The following is a 19,159-nucleotide window of genomic DNA, read 5'->3' as shown; positions in this document are numbered from 1 at the left end:
AGCAATGTGTTTTTATATTAAAGCAACACCAAAGAGTTTTTTTTTACCTTAAAATAACGTTTCCAAAAAAGTTTTAGTGGTTCATCCACTCAAAACAGGGTGAATGGCACTTTCACATTCGCTTTGCAGCCCTCTATCGGCCACAACCGCACTAAAGAAGTTTCCAACCGTCGGGTAGTGGTCCTGTAGTTCGAGTGAAAACGACAAAAACTTGCTTTACGGCAGACCTACAATCCAACCAGAGCCAGCTATGCTGCAGTATTTATGACAGTGGTAATGAACAATTACGCTTCTAACCTGTAGGGGGAGCAAAGAGTAATAAGTCTTTAGTGTTGCTTTAAAACTAAACATCCCAATTTAGGGTCTGGAAGGCCACGGACATTTAAAGGCAGGATAGGCAGGAATTATCTAAAAAAAAATTTACAAATTTGTTTAAGCTGTCTTTATATACCAATACATAAGTAAAATGTAAGTACTCTGAAAAAGAGAGTATATAAAAATGAGTGTCTATAGACCTCTCACGACTGTTTTAAACACAGCTCATTTTTCCATTCATTCCACCCCATCCCTTCTGGGTTTCTTCTAAACCACGCCCCAAAACACACAAACGTGCAACGCTGACCGGCTCTGCTGGGAGAAGCATTTACCTCAGACGAGCGGAGAGGAAGGAGCGCGGTGCATGTAGTAACATCATGTCAGAATCACATGTAATAATACACCTAACTTTATCACTATGAATATAAACAAATAGGATGGCTTTTAGAACTCACTATTAAGCTAGCATATCGATAATGGTAAAGTTTAAAATATATTTAGTTTGATTCGGTAACAAACTAGTGTTAATTTTGTCACCTATTTTTAATTTAGTCTTAGTCTTAGTCTTGTGCATATCATTTTTTGTTACTCAAGTTTTAGTCGACTAAAAGTCTCATCATTTTAGTCCAGTTTTAGTCAAAAGACAACTCAAGGTATCTTAGTCAAGTTTTAGTCGACTAAAAGTCTCGTCATTTTAGTCTAGTTTTAGTCAACTAAAAGTCTTGTTATTTTAGTCTACCGTAAAACTTCAAATAATAGCCGAGTCCCAAATAGACGCCTGTCTCTTTTAGACGCCTGGTGTGACGACAGGTTTGGGTAAATAAACGCCTGTCTCAAATAAAGGCCTGGTCTGTTTTTTAGTTTCCGGCTGTATTTAATCTTCTAAAACCCGTCAGATCGTCTGTTTAAGCCAGTTCTATGGTGCAGATTGCACACGCTAAAGTTTTGCTTACTGGTAGATGTCACGTGACAGACGCAGTTATTCCGTTACTCATCACTATGAAAACACAACAAGGTTCGTCGTCAGGTTTGAAGTGATGATGACAGTAGCGAAGTGGCAATCGGGAGAGTCTGGATTTTTCCGCCACACTTTGTATTTCTCACGCGGAAACACTATTTATCATATTTAATATTCTGCAGCGCCCAAAATGTATCTGACCGCACTGCTCTCTCTATCAAGCCGTCTCCCCTGGAGTTCTAGTCGAGCGAGCCCATCCAAAAAAAAAAAGAAAGAGGCTACACAATAGCCAATCAGAAAATAGCACTGTTGTATCTGGGTAAGATTTCACGCAACAACCAATAAAAAAGCATATCCTCATTTGCTTTATTTATGCTGCCAATAATTTAAGAATGTTATACTTACACAAACTAATTTGTTAAACACATTCAAATTATAAATAAAACGTAATATGTGGTAACCTCCTGCTGTCATGCTGGAACAATTAAATTAAAAGCCTGTCTCTTATAGACGCCTGTCTCTTTTAGACGCCTGGTGTGACGATAGGTTTGGGAAAATAAAAGCCCGGGCTATTTGAAGTTTTACGGTAATTTTAGTCAAAAGAAGACTTAATATATCTTAGTCAAGTTTTAGTTAAAACATTTTTGTCTTTTTAAAAATAAATTATTTCTGAGATTATTTCTGATAACCATTTTAGTCAAATAGGGTTACACACATCTCAAATATTGGTTACACTTGTTGAATGATTTTTGTTGAATGCAACTTTGTTAATGGCGGTGACGTATCTCTATTGCGTGTAAATTGCGTCACCATTCATTCAGTGATGGGCGATAGGAAAGCACCCAGACAGCGATCAGTTACTAATAATAAGCTTTTGTCCTCACAATATACTGTACATTCAGAATACTTGAATAATATAAGGTATAGATTATCAACAATGTTGGTAAATAGCGAATGTGGATCAGAAAGACAAGCCGTCTAAGTTACTGAAGACAACAGGTACACGAGAATACGACACAAAACTGAAAAACTTCACAATGCTGAAAAAATGCTAAACTTTTTAGCAGTTTGTGAAATATTAATCATAATGTGTGTGGGCTCATTTTATACACGAGACTCTTACTGACCTGATCGCGTATGCCTTTTCCATAGTAGAATCGTGCTGCGTGTGCGTGCAATTGTTGAAAAACCATATGAAAATTACAAAAATCCGATGGAAACATATCAATATTTCTCATATGTTATACGTTTGTAGACTTTAACTGCTAATGGATGTTACATTGTGAACACTTACCATGGAGATTTCAGCAGCGCGAGCTTGTCTGGAGTTATGACAGACGCGCGCAGTTTCATAATAAGAGCACAATATAATAAGTCTTTTTATGAATGAATTCACATTTAAATATGACCTCATTGCATAAAATGTAGTAGAGACGATTGAAGACGAAAATGAAGAGAGATTTTATCTTAGTTTTTATTTTATCCAAAACATTTTAGTCTAGTCTTTTTTCGTCAACAAAAATGCATGTTAATTTAGTCTTAGTCAGCGTTTTTGAATATGTGTGTAGTCTCGTCATCGTTTCGTCTTATGCTGCGTTCCAGGCAACCTGTAACCCGTAACTCACGACTTCAAAACCACGACTCACGACTTTGAACTGGGAGTACATCGATCTAGTACGAGTTCACGGGTGGGAAGTCACGGGTTTGACTGCCGTTCCAGTGCACTTTCACCGGTAGAAGGTTGTAAAAACACGAGTAACAGGCTGCCTGGAACGCATAGGGTCGTGAGTCGTGGTTTTGAAGTCGTAACTCACGGGTTTAAAAACCTACCTGGAACGCACCATTAGTCATGGAAAAAAAGGTCGTTGACGAACATATTTCGTCTTGTCTCGTCTGACGAAATTAACACTATAACAAACGAGCTAGTTATATTTATAAGACAAAGCTAAAACAGATTGCATTGATGAAGTTTTTTATAACCATCAGTTACACTGTGATGAAGGTGAATTTCGTGGAAGATTCATAACATATAAGGTGTTTTGCATGTAAAAGTTTTCGTGATGAAAGTATTGTTGACTCTGATGAGGACTACACTCCGGAGACAATACCGCTAACTTACCGCATCGTTGACTCAAGGAAAAGCCACGCGATATTTACTCTCATTTGATTTCTTCGTTTATTCCTTTTTTGCCTTGTTTTCCTTCGCTGACTGCATATGCAAATTTCATTTTTAATGGGACATGCGATTAATCGTTACAGCCCCAGTCGAGTTTAAAGTTTTGTTTCTACTACACTATATGCATTGTCATTTATGTGTACCATCTTTAGCACCCAGAATCTTTTGTGGCTCAAACATATGTGTTTGGCTGCTATTTTTACAAATTAAGGATTTCAAAGCAATTCCCCACATGTAATGACGAGAAATGAAGCTATCCAATCATAGCAGTGGGGGTTTACATCCAAGGCTTTAATGCGGCCCGCTTCGCTGAATTCACACATTCAGTTGTTAGTGTTTGCTTTCTCTAACGAAACTAAATTATTAAAATACAAGAAAAATCTAAATGACGGTGGAATAGAGCTGTAATCGGGCCTTAAAAGTTAGGCCCGAAATGTCCGGAGCCCGACAGAATGCAGCCCGAACCCGAACGTACATTTAGATTGACAGCTTTTTAGAAGCCCGAACCCGTTTACAGCCCGACATTATTTAAATGTGCGCAGCCGCACACACACAGCTTTTGTCAAGAATGAGAAATTTACACAGGTTTTAACATTATTTATTCATGACTAATAATCTACACGCCACTTGGAAGTTGAAACAAAGAAATAAGTAATCTGTAACATTGTAACATCTCATTCTAAATATGCCTATGCAATACACTATAAATATGCCAATAAAATTATTATTTCTTAACGAATTAAATTAAGATAATACATTCTGAATTAAGGTGGGTATTTGGCAATAACGAAATTAAGAGGCAGGCTCCGCGGGATTTGCGTCGGCATTTCTCTCCATTACTGCCAACATTAGTCTATATCCTCTGTCTAAATTATGTAAGACTCGATTCATATTTAGTTAAACATTGAAAAACCTACTCACCAAGATTAGGCTACATGTTTTTGATGAGGAAAATCATTAAATCCACTGTAAATGAATTCAGCGCGATCCTGCGCTACTGATTTGAACTTGACCGCTCATTTACCTCACAAAGCCGGAGCGGAAGCCCGAGCCCGCCCCGAGCCCGTGTAAAATGTTAGAAATGAAGCCCGAACCCGCCCGAGCCCGTCGGGTCCCGACGGGTCCCGTCGGGTTCGGGGCAAAGATCTTCAGCTCTACGGTGGAAGACGGTGACCCGGTGGGCAAGTGATCTAACCGGTAAGAGGCTAAAGGACCGTGTATCACCGGTTATACCGACTATCGCAACAAGCCGAATGCACCTCAGACATTTCCTTGCACTAGAGAGGTTGTTAGACATGCAGGGGTTTAAAACCAGCGAGTGTGGTATTCAGGCAATCTCACAGGCTGACGATAGGACGATCTCAAAATGGGGCATATCGCCCAACAGTAATGTTGACTCTTTGCTTTCATTTTAAAGTTTCATATTCTGTTTTTTGGATGGTATGTAAATACATGGAAATTAGAAATCACGTGACAGATGGTGTACAATAATTAAATATAAAAGAAGGTAAATTTTTTTACCTCACTCATCTACTCCTACTCTTTCAGTTTTGCAGAAATTCCAAAATGAGGTGTCCTCGGTGCAGTCATGTGTCTTTAGACAAGTCTCCAAAATTCTGCAGTGAGTGTGGCCTTAACTTATCTCAGGCTTTTGAGGAAACACCAGGTTAGTGCTTTATTTATTCTTTATACATTTGTATGCTTCTCTTGAAGAATATATTTTCTTTTATTTGAAACTTTACTGAACGTGAAAGGGGAATTAAGCTTTAATTTTTTTTTTTACTTATTTTAACATTTTTGACAGAAACTGACAAAAAAGTACATGAACTTGTTTTCAACATATTTGTTTGTAAAATCAGATTGAAAAAATTTTGTTCATGCATTTTGCCATATATAAAGCAACAACACAGTAATGTGAAAGAGGGTTAAATTGACATTTACTGGGGAATTTCATCTATATTTTTATATGGACTCTACATCATCAACTGAAATGAAGATATACTGGATATCAGCTACACTGTTTGAATTCATAAACGTGTTTTTAGTTTGTGTGACCTTTGTTTTTAATGTTTTATCAGACAAACCAAAAGATGAGTCACATTGGACAGATGCAGAAATGACCAATCTCGGGCCTGAATCTTTGGATGAACAGAATGCCAATACAGCACCAAAACGAAAAAATGAAGACGACAACCTGAACCCAAAGAAAAGGGTATTTTTAAAGGAATAGTTCACTCTAAAATAAATACCGTAAATCCTCTAATATAGGCCCGGGCCTTTATTTTACTCAAGCACATCGCGGCCCAGGCCTTTATTGGAAGGAGGCCAGAATTAGAGACAGGCCTTTATTTCTATTTGAGCAAAACGGACTACCAGTAGAATTAATAAAAACGAGATTTTGTGTCAATTTGAACCTATAAAATACTAGGTTCATTTATTGAAAACGTACAGTTACCATATAACATTATGGTATGCATACAGAACATTTACAAAAAATAACAGTAATTCAGGCTACCGGCAAAAACATAGCAAACATAACGGTAGTGCATTTTAAACATTTAACCATACACTGTGATAATTACCGTAGGCTATTCATAACAAAAGGCAACTTACTGGTTTAGACACCTTACCACTCCAAAGTTTAACCATCCTCAAATTTTTCAATTATAGTCCTATGTCATGTTGTTGTGTGTCCGGTTTAGTTTGGTTTAAAGTAAAAAAAAAAAAACAATTCTGTTTAATCCTCCTCCTCCTCCTCAGTTTCCTCCTCTTCATCTCTCCCTGTAATTTCCTCATCACTTGCGCTAGCCTCAACAACAAGTTCATTATTATACAGTTCCTCTTCGTCCTCCTCATGTTCCGCTGCGCGTCTGTTCTCTTCCTCACGCAGGCGGGCAGCAGTCAGAGCCTCTCGTCCAGCAGCGCAGGGCTGTAAAGAACGATACATTAATAAACAATACATTAATTCATTCGTTTGGTGTTATAGCAAGGCACAGTGGACAGGCTCACTTACAAATGGAATTTATCTAATGGTAGAGAGTGACAGGAAAAGCGAAAGAGAGAGCGAGTGATAGTGATAAATGTGAGTGCTAATTTCAACATACCTGTCCCTCTCGGAAGCACAGTATGAGGTCATCCTCACTCCCGTCGGGTTTCACAGACTGCCCACACACTTTAAAGGACTTAATGATCAGGTCTTTGTCCAGCTTGTCCCAAGCAGCGAGAACCCATTCCACAAGCAGACGGCGAGATGGTGCTTTTAGGTTCCCTCCACTTGTGTATTGCTTGTCTGCGTCCCCAGCCATCCACTCATCATAAGAAGCATGTAAGCTCGCTTTGAAGGGCTGGTTCCACATGACATCGGGGGCTTGGACATACTTAGTGCAGCCTCCTGGGATCACCGCGGTTGTGATGTTGTACGACCTCAATTCCTGTTTGGTAGAGGTGCTGATGTGACAGCGGTAGGCGTCCCATACCAGGAGGCGCGGGCGAAAACTGAATTTGCCTACCACTGATCTGAGCCATGCCGTGGTCAAGTCGTCATTCATCCAGCCGTTGGCAGATGTGGCAATGACTGCTCTTGAGATCTCTTGCTGCATTGCCTTCACTTCACGTATGGCCCCCCGGAACACTACAAAAGGCTTGAGTTTAGTGCCATCAGCCTTGGCAGCAAGGACAACAGTGAGGTGGCTTTTTTCATGGCCTGTTGTTTTGAGCGCAACACTCTTCGTCCCTCTTACGTCAATAGTACTGGGAGACACCATATCGAACCAGATGGCTGTCTCATCCATTGCAATTATGTCGTTCTCTGAAATTAATTTCGAGACGACAGTCTTGCTCACGTAGTCGACGAATGAGACAAGTTTCTCTGTGAGGAGATCTGGGTCCTTCTGAGCCATTGTAGTGCGACGTCGCAATGCGAAGCCATTTCGGTTTAAAAACTTTTGCAGCCAACCCCTGCTAGCCACAAATCGCGCCCCTCTATCACTCACTGTAGGGTAGATTTCCAGAGCCTTGTTTTGGATCATTTTCCTCGACACTCGGTTATGACTGTCCCTCATTGAATGAATCCACTCAGAGAGTTTTGTGTCCAACTCCTCACTAACCTTTTTTCTCCCTCCTCCTGGCAGTCTTGCTCTCTTTTTGTTTGCCGCGGCTAGATCCATTTTCTGCTTTTCCAGTATCTTATTCTTTTCGGGTCAATGTTAAAATGTTTGGCAGCTTGCTCCCCTGAGTGCGCTGCAGCATATTCCAGCACGTCGTCTTTGAACTTAATGTCAAATTTCCGTCTCCTCTTTGGCTCCGCAGCTGCCATGGTAAATAATGGTGACTGAAGTCTCACGTGCGAGTCAAAAGCGAAGTGATTGATTGATTGACATGACCAGGCTACCGTAGCGATGGGTTGGATTCTTTTTTTGCAAACATTGCCCCCCTGTGGTATTTGCATGTATGACAAGCATAATGTTGTGACCTGCCCAGAATAATGTTACTTCTAATAATAGCCCCGGCCACTATTAGAGACCGGCCTTTATTTACCTCCGCCGACAACGAGACCGGCCAATGTTAGAGACCCGGCCGCTAATGGAATACAGGCCAATATTAGGTTTTACGGTATTTTACCCCAAAATGAATATTCCTTGATAATTTACTCGCTCATAAAACTTTTATGTTCAGCTACACAGAAGATGTTTTATCTCAGTGTCCAAGCTATTCTTTACTACGTCAAACAATAGGGGTGACTTGATCATGTATTTTGTGCTCCAGATCCAAGTTATTTCATTTTAGTTGCTTCAATTTTGAGTTGAGGTTAGTCAAATCAATTCAATTTTAACAATTAAATAGCAATGCTTTAAGCCAAATTATTTCCTTAGTCTTATACGTTTTGTATTACAAACTAAACCATTAAGCTTTTATCATTTACTTGCAAAATGTCATATAACAGTTTAGCTTAGTGCAGCACTATAGTAAAATTATTGTAGTGTACTAAACATGACCAACAGATATCTGAATATTCTATATAAAGAATAAATACGACCTCACATGTTGATCACATTTACACACTGCTTCTGAAACTTTTGTCCTTCATAACAAATTTCGGATCAAGGTTTTCGCACACGTAGCAATATATACAAGTGACTCCATTTTGTATTGTTTTGTGAATTTTTCGCAGTGGGTTAATTAATACGCATCGGACTCGGTGTGCAATGTTTCTGTGCATAGCATATTTGTAGGATGATGAATACGAAAAAACGCACACAGTGTGCAAAAAATCTTTAGCTAGAGTGACTCATTGAAAATGTTGCTGGCATGCTGTAACTCTGACCTTTCTGATCTTTCTTCCACAGAAAAGATATAAAACGAAGAAAAAAATAGAAGCAGCTGTTAATGAGGAGCCGTCATATTTGTCCTCTGATACCTCTGAAATATCTTGGACTGTACACAAGAGGAAAATGGAGGAAGATCTGTCTTCTGACAGCGACACCTGCCTCAAAGATAAAAATATCAACCCTGAACCCAATTCCCATTTCAACCCATCTGGATTGACCGAAACGGCTCAATTTCAGTCTACCAAAGAGCTGGTCAGCACTAGCAAAGCTTCTCCACCAGATTCATCGGAAGAAGCTCTGAAGACTGAAAACAAACCAACAAAATCTAAGAAGAAGAAGAATCAGTCCACAGAAGCAACTCTGGATCAGAATGCAAATATCGACCAGAGTTCAGAAATAAAGATCATTTTATGCAAACAAAGGGAAACGGCAGGTCAGGTTGAGAAGTTACAGAAACCTTCCACAGAACAGAAAATGGTGTTTGGCCCACAGAGTATACCTGAGGTAAAATATACCTTACATGTACTGTTAAAGTTCCCCTGTGGGGAAAAATCAGGTTTTTATTGTTTTTTAGATGTCTGTGTGGTGTTTTTTTTTTATATGCTTTGACAAGCCATGGGCAAATTTGTAATTCAACACAATTTTTCCCAACATCACAAACATGTAGCCAATCATATAATTTGAACCTGTAGATCAGTAGTTCGAGTTCTAGATATTATGCATGGATGCCGCATAGACTTGGTGCTGAAACAATTGCAGCACTGATGCTTCAGCTCTGCTACGGTAATGCTTACACATGGGTGAGTGCTGTAACCTGTTAACATAAAAGATTAGTGAATCAAACGCGCAGTTCACGTATGCATTGTGTGAAATCGAACTTGGCAGTAATGTGTCTGAAACTGCCGAATGTAGCATCTATTTACATTTATATCTATAGTCCTAGGTGGTGCGAAAAAGTGGAGGCAAGGACTATTTCGGATATCCATATCTTTGGTCTGAGCTGTGCGAGTGGGTGGAGGCAGGGACTAATTTGCATATGCATAGATCCACGTATACTAAATGAGGCAAGGGTGTAGTTACATTTAAGCCATTTTAAAGCATAAGTAAATTACTGTGATCCTTGACAAACCCTTAACTGATAGGGTTCATAGTTCATGTTAACATGTTGCTAATGTAACAATCTAATATCCAAGTCCTGTTAGGGCTATTCATTACTGAGTTATTCAGGCTGGTAAACTAATGCACATGCACATTTTAGAGTTAACAGACAGGTGATTGGCTATTTTAATTGTAAGCCGGGACTTCTGCATTGCTTTCACACTGTATGAGTGCCATGTCTCTCCTTTAAAAAAAAAAGTGGACACCACAATATTGGGTAATATTGGGATATATTGCACTGTGGAAAAGATAAGGAAGGCAAACGGTAAGAGAGCCTCAACATTATGAACTTTGCTCAGTAGAAGAGAAGACATTCAAAGGAACAGTATGTAGGATTGTGGCCAAAACTGGTATTGCAATAACAAAACTTGTGGCTAAAACTGGTGCTGCTATCACACAACTGGTGGCCAATACACAACATGACAACATTAACATCAGTTGAGGGCTGCAACTCCACTTTTTAAATGACAATATCATGGCCAGATCACTGTTGTGAGTGATAAAAGTATTTAAAATGAAAATTATTTATTAATGTCTAGTGACATATCAGGGCCATTTTATGATTAATTGATATACATTTCTTACATACTGTTCCTTTCAATATGCCATTGGGCCAGCTCCGTACACTCTCAGAAAATTCGCTACACGCACGTCCGCATAATTGCAACTTAATCCTGGAGAACTCATGGGTCAAATTTGGCCAATACCAATTGCTGCTAAGAGAAGGGTTCTTGTGTTCTCCAGGGTTAAAGCAACACTATGTAGTTTTTTACCTTTAAATAATGTCTCTAAAATTATTTCAGTGATAGAACAACTTTTAACTGGACAAATTGTACTGTTGCTGCAACCTGAGCAGCCTCCTAGCTGCTACAAGCACACTATGAAAGTGGCGGTGGAGGGTAGAGCACACAGCCCCGCCCCTACCCCTGCCTGCAGAAGAGTGTCTGATACCAGGCACTGTTGCACTTTCCAACCACATGGGGGAGCTGTAAGTCATTTTTACATGGAAACTACACATTGTTGCTTTAAATGAGGCTCAGCCGAGCGTGTTGACTGACGCTACGGGTGTTTGTGCAGAAACGGTCACGTGGGATAGAGGTAGTGATAAACGCGATGTGCATCAGCTCTCTGTGGTGGTCAATTTTAATTTTTTGGCTGACTGAGAAATAAATGAATGTATAGGAATGTACAACAACGCTCTCACTTGTATGAAGTCACAGCAGTAGGCAGCGCAAATATAATGACACCTATAATCCCTCCCACTCTGAAATGTTACTAAACTTGATGGAAAAGCTAACCAAGGCAAAGTAAGGTGAGCTGACCCGACCTGACCCAAACCAAATTGTGGGGTACTTTGCAATGGAAAAGCGGCATATGTTGTGAATCAACCTTACCATGGGTTCACACCAGCCGCGTTTGAGGCATCAAAATCGCGTCTACTGCGTCTAGTTGGACGCTTGAACATTTTGGGTTTACTCGCTTTATTCGAGTGTGAAATTCTAGTCATCGAGACATTCACACAGAAATTTGTGTCATGGGAGGGGCTTCTGCGACTCGCTTTCTGTAATCGCGTCACTACTAGAGCAAGCTCCTTATTGGTTAATGCAGCGCATTTTTCCGCCAAAGTTAAAATTTTTCAACTGGCGCGTTTGCTAAGGCAACGCTCAATTTGCGCAAACGAGGCAGAATTGCGTCTACTGCGGCGGGTCTGAACGCAGCATTAGTGTCGGGAAGTCATCTATGATGCACTAAAATGTTGCCCATGTATACAATTAATGTATAATATACTGTATAAAATGTGTTTTGTTTTTTGCATTCAGAGGTACCAAAGGTTTGTTGTAGATTCCCCACAGAATCCTGAGCCCAGCCAGAAATTGCAGATATTGGATGAGAGGAATGATTCTGCTGCTGACCAACAAACTTCACTTCTGAAAACGTATGCTTATATCTTTGCATTTTATTAATTAATCTAGAAGTTGTGTTTTCTAGAAAATGATTATCATTTATTAGAAATATACAGGAATATAACTGGTCAAAAGCAGAGGTGTAAAGTACTTGAGTAATTTTACTTGATTACTGTACTTAAGTAGTATTTTTGGAGATTTTTACTTGAGTACAATTAAAAATCAATACTTTTACTGAATTACGTTTTTTTTTTAAAGAAAAAAGTACTTTTTACTCATTACAATTTTTATTTACAGTCAAAAAGTACTTCTATTTTAGAGATCTAATTTTCTTGCTCTATCAAACAAATTGAATTGTGCTGATGGCCAGTTTAATTTAAATGTTATTTATTCTGGAGCTTTTGGACCACACTAAGAAATTGGCCAACAGTTTATTTAATGATGAAGATTTTTTTGCTTCTTTAACTAAAAAAAGTTGCCAGCCAGCGCCAGCGTTTTTCATGATTTTCACAAAAGTTTAATGCCTTCCAGGAAATGTTCTTCTTCAGATATATAAACATACAATATCCAAATGAAAGAACAGACCCTCTGCTTTCAAAAAAAAAAAAAGTTTAATCCTACCTTCAGTAGTTCTTTTGTAATCAGCTTTTGAATATGGGTGGGTTTCTGCAAAAACACCACATTTTGAGCAAAAAGCAGAGATAATTCCATTTTTGTGACGGACTTTTCATAGAGATCCCATTCAGAGCGATCTTTAAAACAGACATGGACATGCAGCAGCTTGCCATAGGACAATACTTCCGGTTTTAAAAAGTTGCGGAAGGGCGGTGGATAATAGCGGTATTGCGGAAAGACGGAAATACTCGTCATTGGCGGGGAAGCGTTTTCTCTTGATTGACGAGATATCTCGTCAATGGCGGGGAAAGAGTTAAAACCAACAACACATGAAGTGTGACACGTTCCCTGCTGTTTGCAGCCTCTCTATCAAGACTAATACCTTGTTCACACTGTCAGTCCAAATCTCATTTTGGTGCATATCTAATTTTCCACATTGTGTATCACAACTGTCAGATCCAAGCTGTGCGTCCTGTAGCCGTTTTCCGGATTGTCTGCACTGTTTCCATGGCAATGACGTTGTGCTGGCATGACAATCTGCCTCGACGTCTGACGTGTTTTATGTGACGTGACAGCATGACGTAACCGAAAAGCTACACAAATGCGATCAGGGCGCTCAGACTGAAATGGATTTCCGGAAATGCGATTTGAAAAGGATTTCAAACCACCTCTGGATGTAGCCTGAACCGGATTAGAAAAAAAAACTGATTTCATGTGGTTTTAGCCATTCACACGTTCTAAATGTGATTGGATTCCTATCGGATATGCACCAAAATCGGATTTGGACTGACAGTGTGAACAAGGTCTAATACACCTTATCCTGCATCGGCTGCCTGTGAGAGGCTTGATAGAGCTTGAAATTTAAGTTTAATTTGAGGTTTTACAATTTTAAGTAGCATGTTGCATACTGAAATTCATTGTCATTGTCACGGATCTCCGCATTTTTTCTGTCTGTTCCACGTATTGGTTACTCAGTTGTTTTTCCTATTTTCTCTTTTCCTATTTTACAATTTCCGCGTGGGTTTGGGGTTAGAATGACTTTCTGTAACATAAAATGACATTCAAACCCAACTCCTAACCCTAACGTCAGGCGTCAATTGTTTAAAAGTCTGGAAAAAATTGTATAAACCAATAGTTTAAGTGACATCCTAACCCAAAGCCCAAATCTAACCCCAAACCCATGCGAAAATGGTTTAAAAATCGGAAAAACAATTGAGTAATCAATACGTGAAACTGACACGGAAAAGAAAGTCTGTGGTACAGACACGGAAAAATGCAGAGATCCGTGACAATGACATGGATAAATGAGCGAAAAATTCTGTTACTATACCACTGAACTTTGTGAGATCATGTTGGAAATTAGGTAGTAGTCTTATAGTTTGATAATGAAATACTATTAAATACAAACAGTTCAGAATAAAACCTTGTATGTGGTTCATTCACTTCATGTTTTTAGAGATTATAAGCTTAAACATGAATTTCTCGTTTCATTCTTCCTGTTACTTTTACTTTTTATTACTTAAGTGTAATTTTAATGTGGTACTTTTTTACTTTTACTAAAATATAATTCTGGCCAGATACTTTTACTTTAATTGAGTAAAATTTACACTCGTACTTTCACTTGAGTAACATTGAGTACCCACTTGTTCTTTATATTATATATTTTTTCCACATTACAGAATAATAATAAACTCGTCCAAACTATGGCATGAAACACACATGTAACTGTGGGAATTATGTTGGTAACTAAAAGCACCAAAATAAATCAAAGCTCCATTATATATAATTATCTGAAGTGCAGTCACTGATTGCCTAGAAATTGCAAAACCGTACTTGTGTCATTTTATTAAGTCATCCATTTCAAAAAAATATATTTTACATTTTTTTTATAATAATTAAGAAATTAATCTGTTTGGCACAGGTATATTTTTGTCTTCAAAAGTAATGTCAAGCATTTAACAATAAACCTTCAGATTAAATGATTTTTAAGATTATAGTTAACATTTCAGTCAAGTGTTTCAAACTTTTGTATATTTAATGTCATGTTCTGCTCTGAAAAATGATCAGATATATACTCTAATGTGTACCATAGTGTTTTTTTCATTGTTTTAAGGTTTAGTTCCTTGCGTAGAGATGAATGACTGCCATAAAGTTCATATATCCTAGAAATTGTGAATTACTTTTTTCCTGTGTTGTTATCTTATGAATTTTTTTAATTGCAGAAATCCGGCATCAGTTTATCATATAAGCTCCAGGGACAGACTCGCAATTTACTTTCATGCAGTTCTCTCAAAAGATTTCAAGTTTGACCCAGAACAGGATCATATCTTCCTGAGGGCTGGTGATCACATTGGGGACTGGGAAAGCAACTTGGTTGAGCTCTCTGTGTCACGGTTAGTTAACTTTAGTGTCTGTTATTATATGTGTCTGCCATTATTTAAACAAAATTTAAAATTTAGGACAATTATGATTTCAGAAATCTTGGCGAGCATGGATTTCTGGTTGAAGGAAAATTTGTATGCAAAAGGGCCGAGGCAGAATCGATTTCCATACCCTACAAGTATGTTGTGCATAAAGGCAAAAAGGCAAAGTATGAATATGAATACATCTACAAACTGGATTCCAATGAAACCACCAACAGATGTCTTTTTGTCAAACCGCATCTTCTGAATGATGAAGGTAGGTGAGGTTAATCATAGGTCTATATAAAAGATAATAGATATTACCAAAACGCCACAGTTATATTAATGCGAATGGGGAGAAATGCAACACTCAGTACGGCTGCTCTGTTTCTTGTTGTATGTTGCAGGAGAGTGGCATCAGTATGATGATATCATCTGCGCAGAACCATCTAAAAGTATACTGAGACGACTTAAAGATTTGTGGTCTGAGCAGCGTGTAGATGTGGTCCAGGGAAGAGAAATTGCTGGCACAATCATGCTGGAAACAATCTTCGACCTCTTAAGATGCTGGAGCAAAGTAAACCTCAAGAACTTCTTATGTCAACTCCGACAGTTTTATGAAGTCTACGCAAACCCTTTCGTATTTGAAAAGGAAGAGATAAAGTGGACCTCCCTAAATTACAGTGAAAGAAATGTAAGTTGACACCATGAACCAATCATTTAAACTCTTGATGTAAAACAAATGAAAATATTGTATTGTCCCAAATATAAGATGACTTTTTTTATGAAAGTAAAACAATGTCATCTTATATTCAAGCTTGAGATGATTACATGTCAATCGTATTGTACACACGCAAAAATGCGGTAGGTGACACCAAATACACAAACAAGTTAACCTGACAAACGTTTTACAGTTTACAGTAAGACAGACTTCTACTGTTAATGAAATATAAATAGGCTGTGTGTTTTTTCACAATGAGATGGACAGCCTAGGCTAATTGTTATATATGGTACTGTATCCCCAGGGGTGCACATACATTCTTTTCTCAAAGGAGTGCCAGGAGATGTTGCTTGGTAGCACAGACATCCTATGCTGTCATCATTACTAATCTCCTGACTACTCTCTTTTCCACACTTCTTTGGTTTAGGAATGATAGACATTGATAAACCCATGTAACCCGTAATATAATAACTACTAGCCTCACTCATATAAATTTCAAATATTGTTAAAGACAAGTAAATGGTCAGTAATAAAACAATAGTAATTATGATTTTCTTTGTTTGTTTGTGATTTGATTAACATTAAAAGCAGCATCAAGTTTATGCATTAAAGGAACAGTATGTAGGATTGTGGCCGAAACTGGTATTGCAATCACAAAACTTGTGGCTAAAACTGGTACTGCAATCACACAACTGGTGGCCAATACACAACATGACAACATAAACATCAGTTGAGGGCTGCAACTCCACTTTTTAAATGACAATATCCTGGCCAGACCACTGTTGTCAGTGATATATAAGTATTTGAAATGAAAATGATTTCTTTATGTCTAGTGACATATCAGTAGGGGTGTCCTCGACTAAGGATTTACATATTCGAATCAGAATTGTCGAATCTTTCCATAGTCGACCGATAGTCGAATCATCTATGTTTGTGTGCATGGGTTGGGAGGGGGCCAGACCAGACACAAATTGATAACTTTTATTTTCTTTCACAAGCAGCACACATAAACAACTTTCTGATAAAGTGACCAAAACTGTCTTTCAAGTAATAAACGAAGACAAAACTGACGATGCATTTATATATATTTTTTAAGGTAAAATGAAAGGCAACATTTGTTTAATTATTCCTCATAACATTTTAAAGCCACGATCTACAGAACATCACACAAAAATACATTTTGATAACTAAACCTAAAAAAATAACAAAGGTGATCCTGCCTTGGAAACTCCGGCTACAATTAAGTGTTTTTATTTAATTTGGAGATAGCGCGTCAAAGCAGACCAAAAAAAAAAACAGACAAATAAGAAATGACAAATAATTTGTGATTGTGACTGTAAATGATAAAAACTAAGCTTTATATACAATTCATTAAACATTAATTTATAACAAGAAAAACACTGAAATTAATGATTTTATAGCACAGAAATACCTGCTTGCTTGCTTTGATCATCTCTGTATTCACTTTAGATACAGAAAGACCGGATGATATTATTTATTTCAGGAATCTCTTTGCTATCATTTGAAAGTGAACACCGACCGACCATAATATTAAATCACAAGAAAGACATTCGTGTCAGGCAGAAAAAGGTTCGGTGCAGACACTAGTTTCCGTTTCATCACCGAAATAAAATAAAAACGGCTTACCTGTTTTGACAAGATAACCACTATGTTTTAAATACATTTTAAAAACTTATACTCGTTGAAAAACATCCGTTTTTTAATGTTTAGTTTGATGAACTCCTAAATATGAGACGCAGAGCACCTAGCCCGTTCGGCTAAATTACATGCGCAAGCATGGCCAGCATGCAATAGCGCAACATCGATACAACGAAAAGCAATCCAAAATTTACATACTTAAATTAGATCAGAATTTACATTTATAATAAATAATTTTTTTTAAATAAAATAAGGTCAGAAGTAACAAAGTGCAGAACAAATATGCAAAATGCCTCAAGTGCACGGAAACAAAACACAAGCCAAATAGTTAAATCAGATAACCCAAAGTAATTTATAAATAAAATAAAATATAGAAATTATTAAAAGAACGAAAAGCATAATATAATTTGCCAGCTTTGTCTTTTAAATGTAGAAGCAAAGAGGCAATGGTTTATTAACATAGAAACCTCTTATGGACGTATAGCACGGTCACAGGGGTTGTTGGATTTATTAACGCATTTTAAAAATATTTATTGAAAGCTGCTACTTCACATATTTGCAGCATTATCATAATATGCAGTATATTAATATATTGTGAGAAAGCTGTTATATGTGAAATCAGATAATGTGTGCACCCATATACGGCCAAAATTGAATGATCCTCATTTCATAACACATCTGCGACGATTCGACTGTGAGATTGGTAGTCGAATCAGGCTTCTCCTATCGATGCATTGAATCTTCGACTATTCGGGGTCATTTTATGATTAATTGATATAAATTTCTTACATACTGTTCCTTTAAAGGGGCCATACTGTTGACTTTAAGATGTCAAATAAATCTTTGGTGTCCCCAGAGCACTTATGTGAAGTTTTAGTTCAAAATATCATATAGATAATTTATTATAGCATGTTAAAATTGACACTTTGTAGGTGTGTGCAAAAATGTGCCGTTTTGGGTGTTTCCTTTAAAATGCAAATGAGCTGATGAAATTATAACACTGATCACAATGATGGTGGTTTGTTGCAATTAAAACTCAATTGTGCTTTTCTCTGCACTAAATGGCAGTGCTGTGGTTGGATAGTGCAGATTAAGAGGTGGTTTTATTATAATAACAGCTCCTTATGACATCATAAGGAGAGCCAAATTTTAACGACCTATTTTTTTCATGTGCTTGTAGAGAATGGTTTACCAAAACTAAGTTACTGGGTTGATCTTTTTCCATGTTTAAGTGCTATGATTGGGTCCCCAGTGCTTCTATCAACCTAGAATATGTGAAAAAGTCAGATTTTCATGCCATGGCCCCTTTAAAAATGCTGGGTTGTTTTTAACCCATGGTTGGGTCAGTATTGGACAGGTAACATAATTTAAGTGCACAAATACAATATATTGTTATACACGCAATTTATTTCTTAACTGCTTTTTTAATTTATGTTTTTTTTTAATGTGTAAAAGAGTGTACTACTAAATTATGGCATTTTGAGAGAATCTTGTGTAAAATGTCTGCCCAAATGCAAGAAAATCTGCTTGTACTGGCATGCTGTCTGAAACCCTGAGATGCGGATCAGGCTCACGCTTTAAAGGGACACACAAACAAAACTTATCAAACAACGCGTGAATAAAGTATTGAGATCTGATTCTAGTCTTTTTGTTTCTTCAATATTTAAATGGGCCAATCGTGCCAATGAGACTTAGATCGCTGCTAACAACACATTAATTTTAACACGTTTGCAATAATTATCTTACCAATGATACACAGAGAAAGTCTTATGTTGCAGTAAATTAGGTAACATAATTTCATCAACGTTGTTATGCAAAAGCTCCTTTTATAGCACTGTCTGGTGCACATTTTTATTTTAATTGCGCATACGCACCTTTGTACCAGTTATGTGCACCCCTTGTATGCCATATAAAAAGTTTTAGA

General features: G+C 37.7%; 1 protein-coding gene across 1 annotated transcript in view; it reads left to right on the top strand.

Annotated features, from left to right (window-relative positions):
* Positions 1 to 19,159, top strand: part of LOC135744877 (E3 ubiquitin-protein ligase rnf213-alpha-like) — a 93,263-nt gene that overhangs the window by 18,515 nt on the left and 55,589 nt on the right. Inside the window, exons 2-8 of the mRNA XM_065263257.2 lie at positions 4,998 to 5,115; positions 5,528 to 5,661; positions 8,795 to 9,280; positions 11,755 to 11,870; positions 14,676 to 14,846; positions 14,930 to 15,132; positions 15,263 to 15,549. Coding sequence (XP_065119329.1) covers positions 5,016 to 5,115; positions 5,528 to 5,661; positions 8,795 to 9,280; positions 11,755 to 11,870; positions 14,676 to 14,846; positions 14,930 to 15,132; positions 15,263 to 15,549 — 1,497 coding nt within the window. The 5' untranslated portion in view covers positions 4,998 to 5,015. The remainder of the gene's footprint in view (positions 1 to 4,997; positions 5,116 to 5,527; positions 5,662 to 8,794; positions 9,281 to 11,754; positions 11,871 to 14,675; positions 14,847 to 14,929; positions 15,133 to 15,262; positions 15,550 to 19,159) is intronic.

Source organism: Paramisgurnus dabryanus, chromosome 3 (assembly GCF_030506205.2).
Source record: "Paramisgurnus dabryanus chromosome 3, PD_genome_1.1, whole genome shotgun sequence".
In the NCBI taxonomy this organism is placed as follows: domain Eukaryota; kingdom Metazoa; phylum Chordata; class Actinopteri; order Cypriniformes; family Cobitidae; genus Paramisgurnus; species Paramisgurnus dabryanus.
This window is presented reverse-complemented; position numbering and strand designations above follow the sequence as displayed.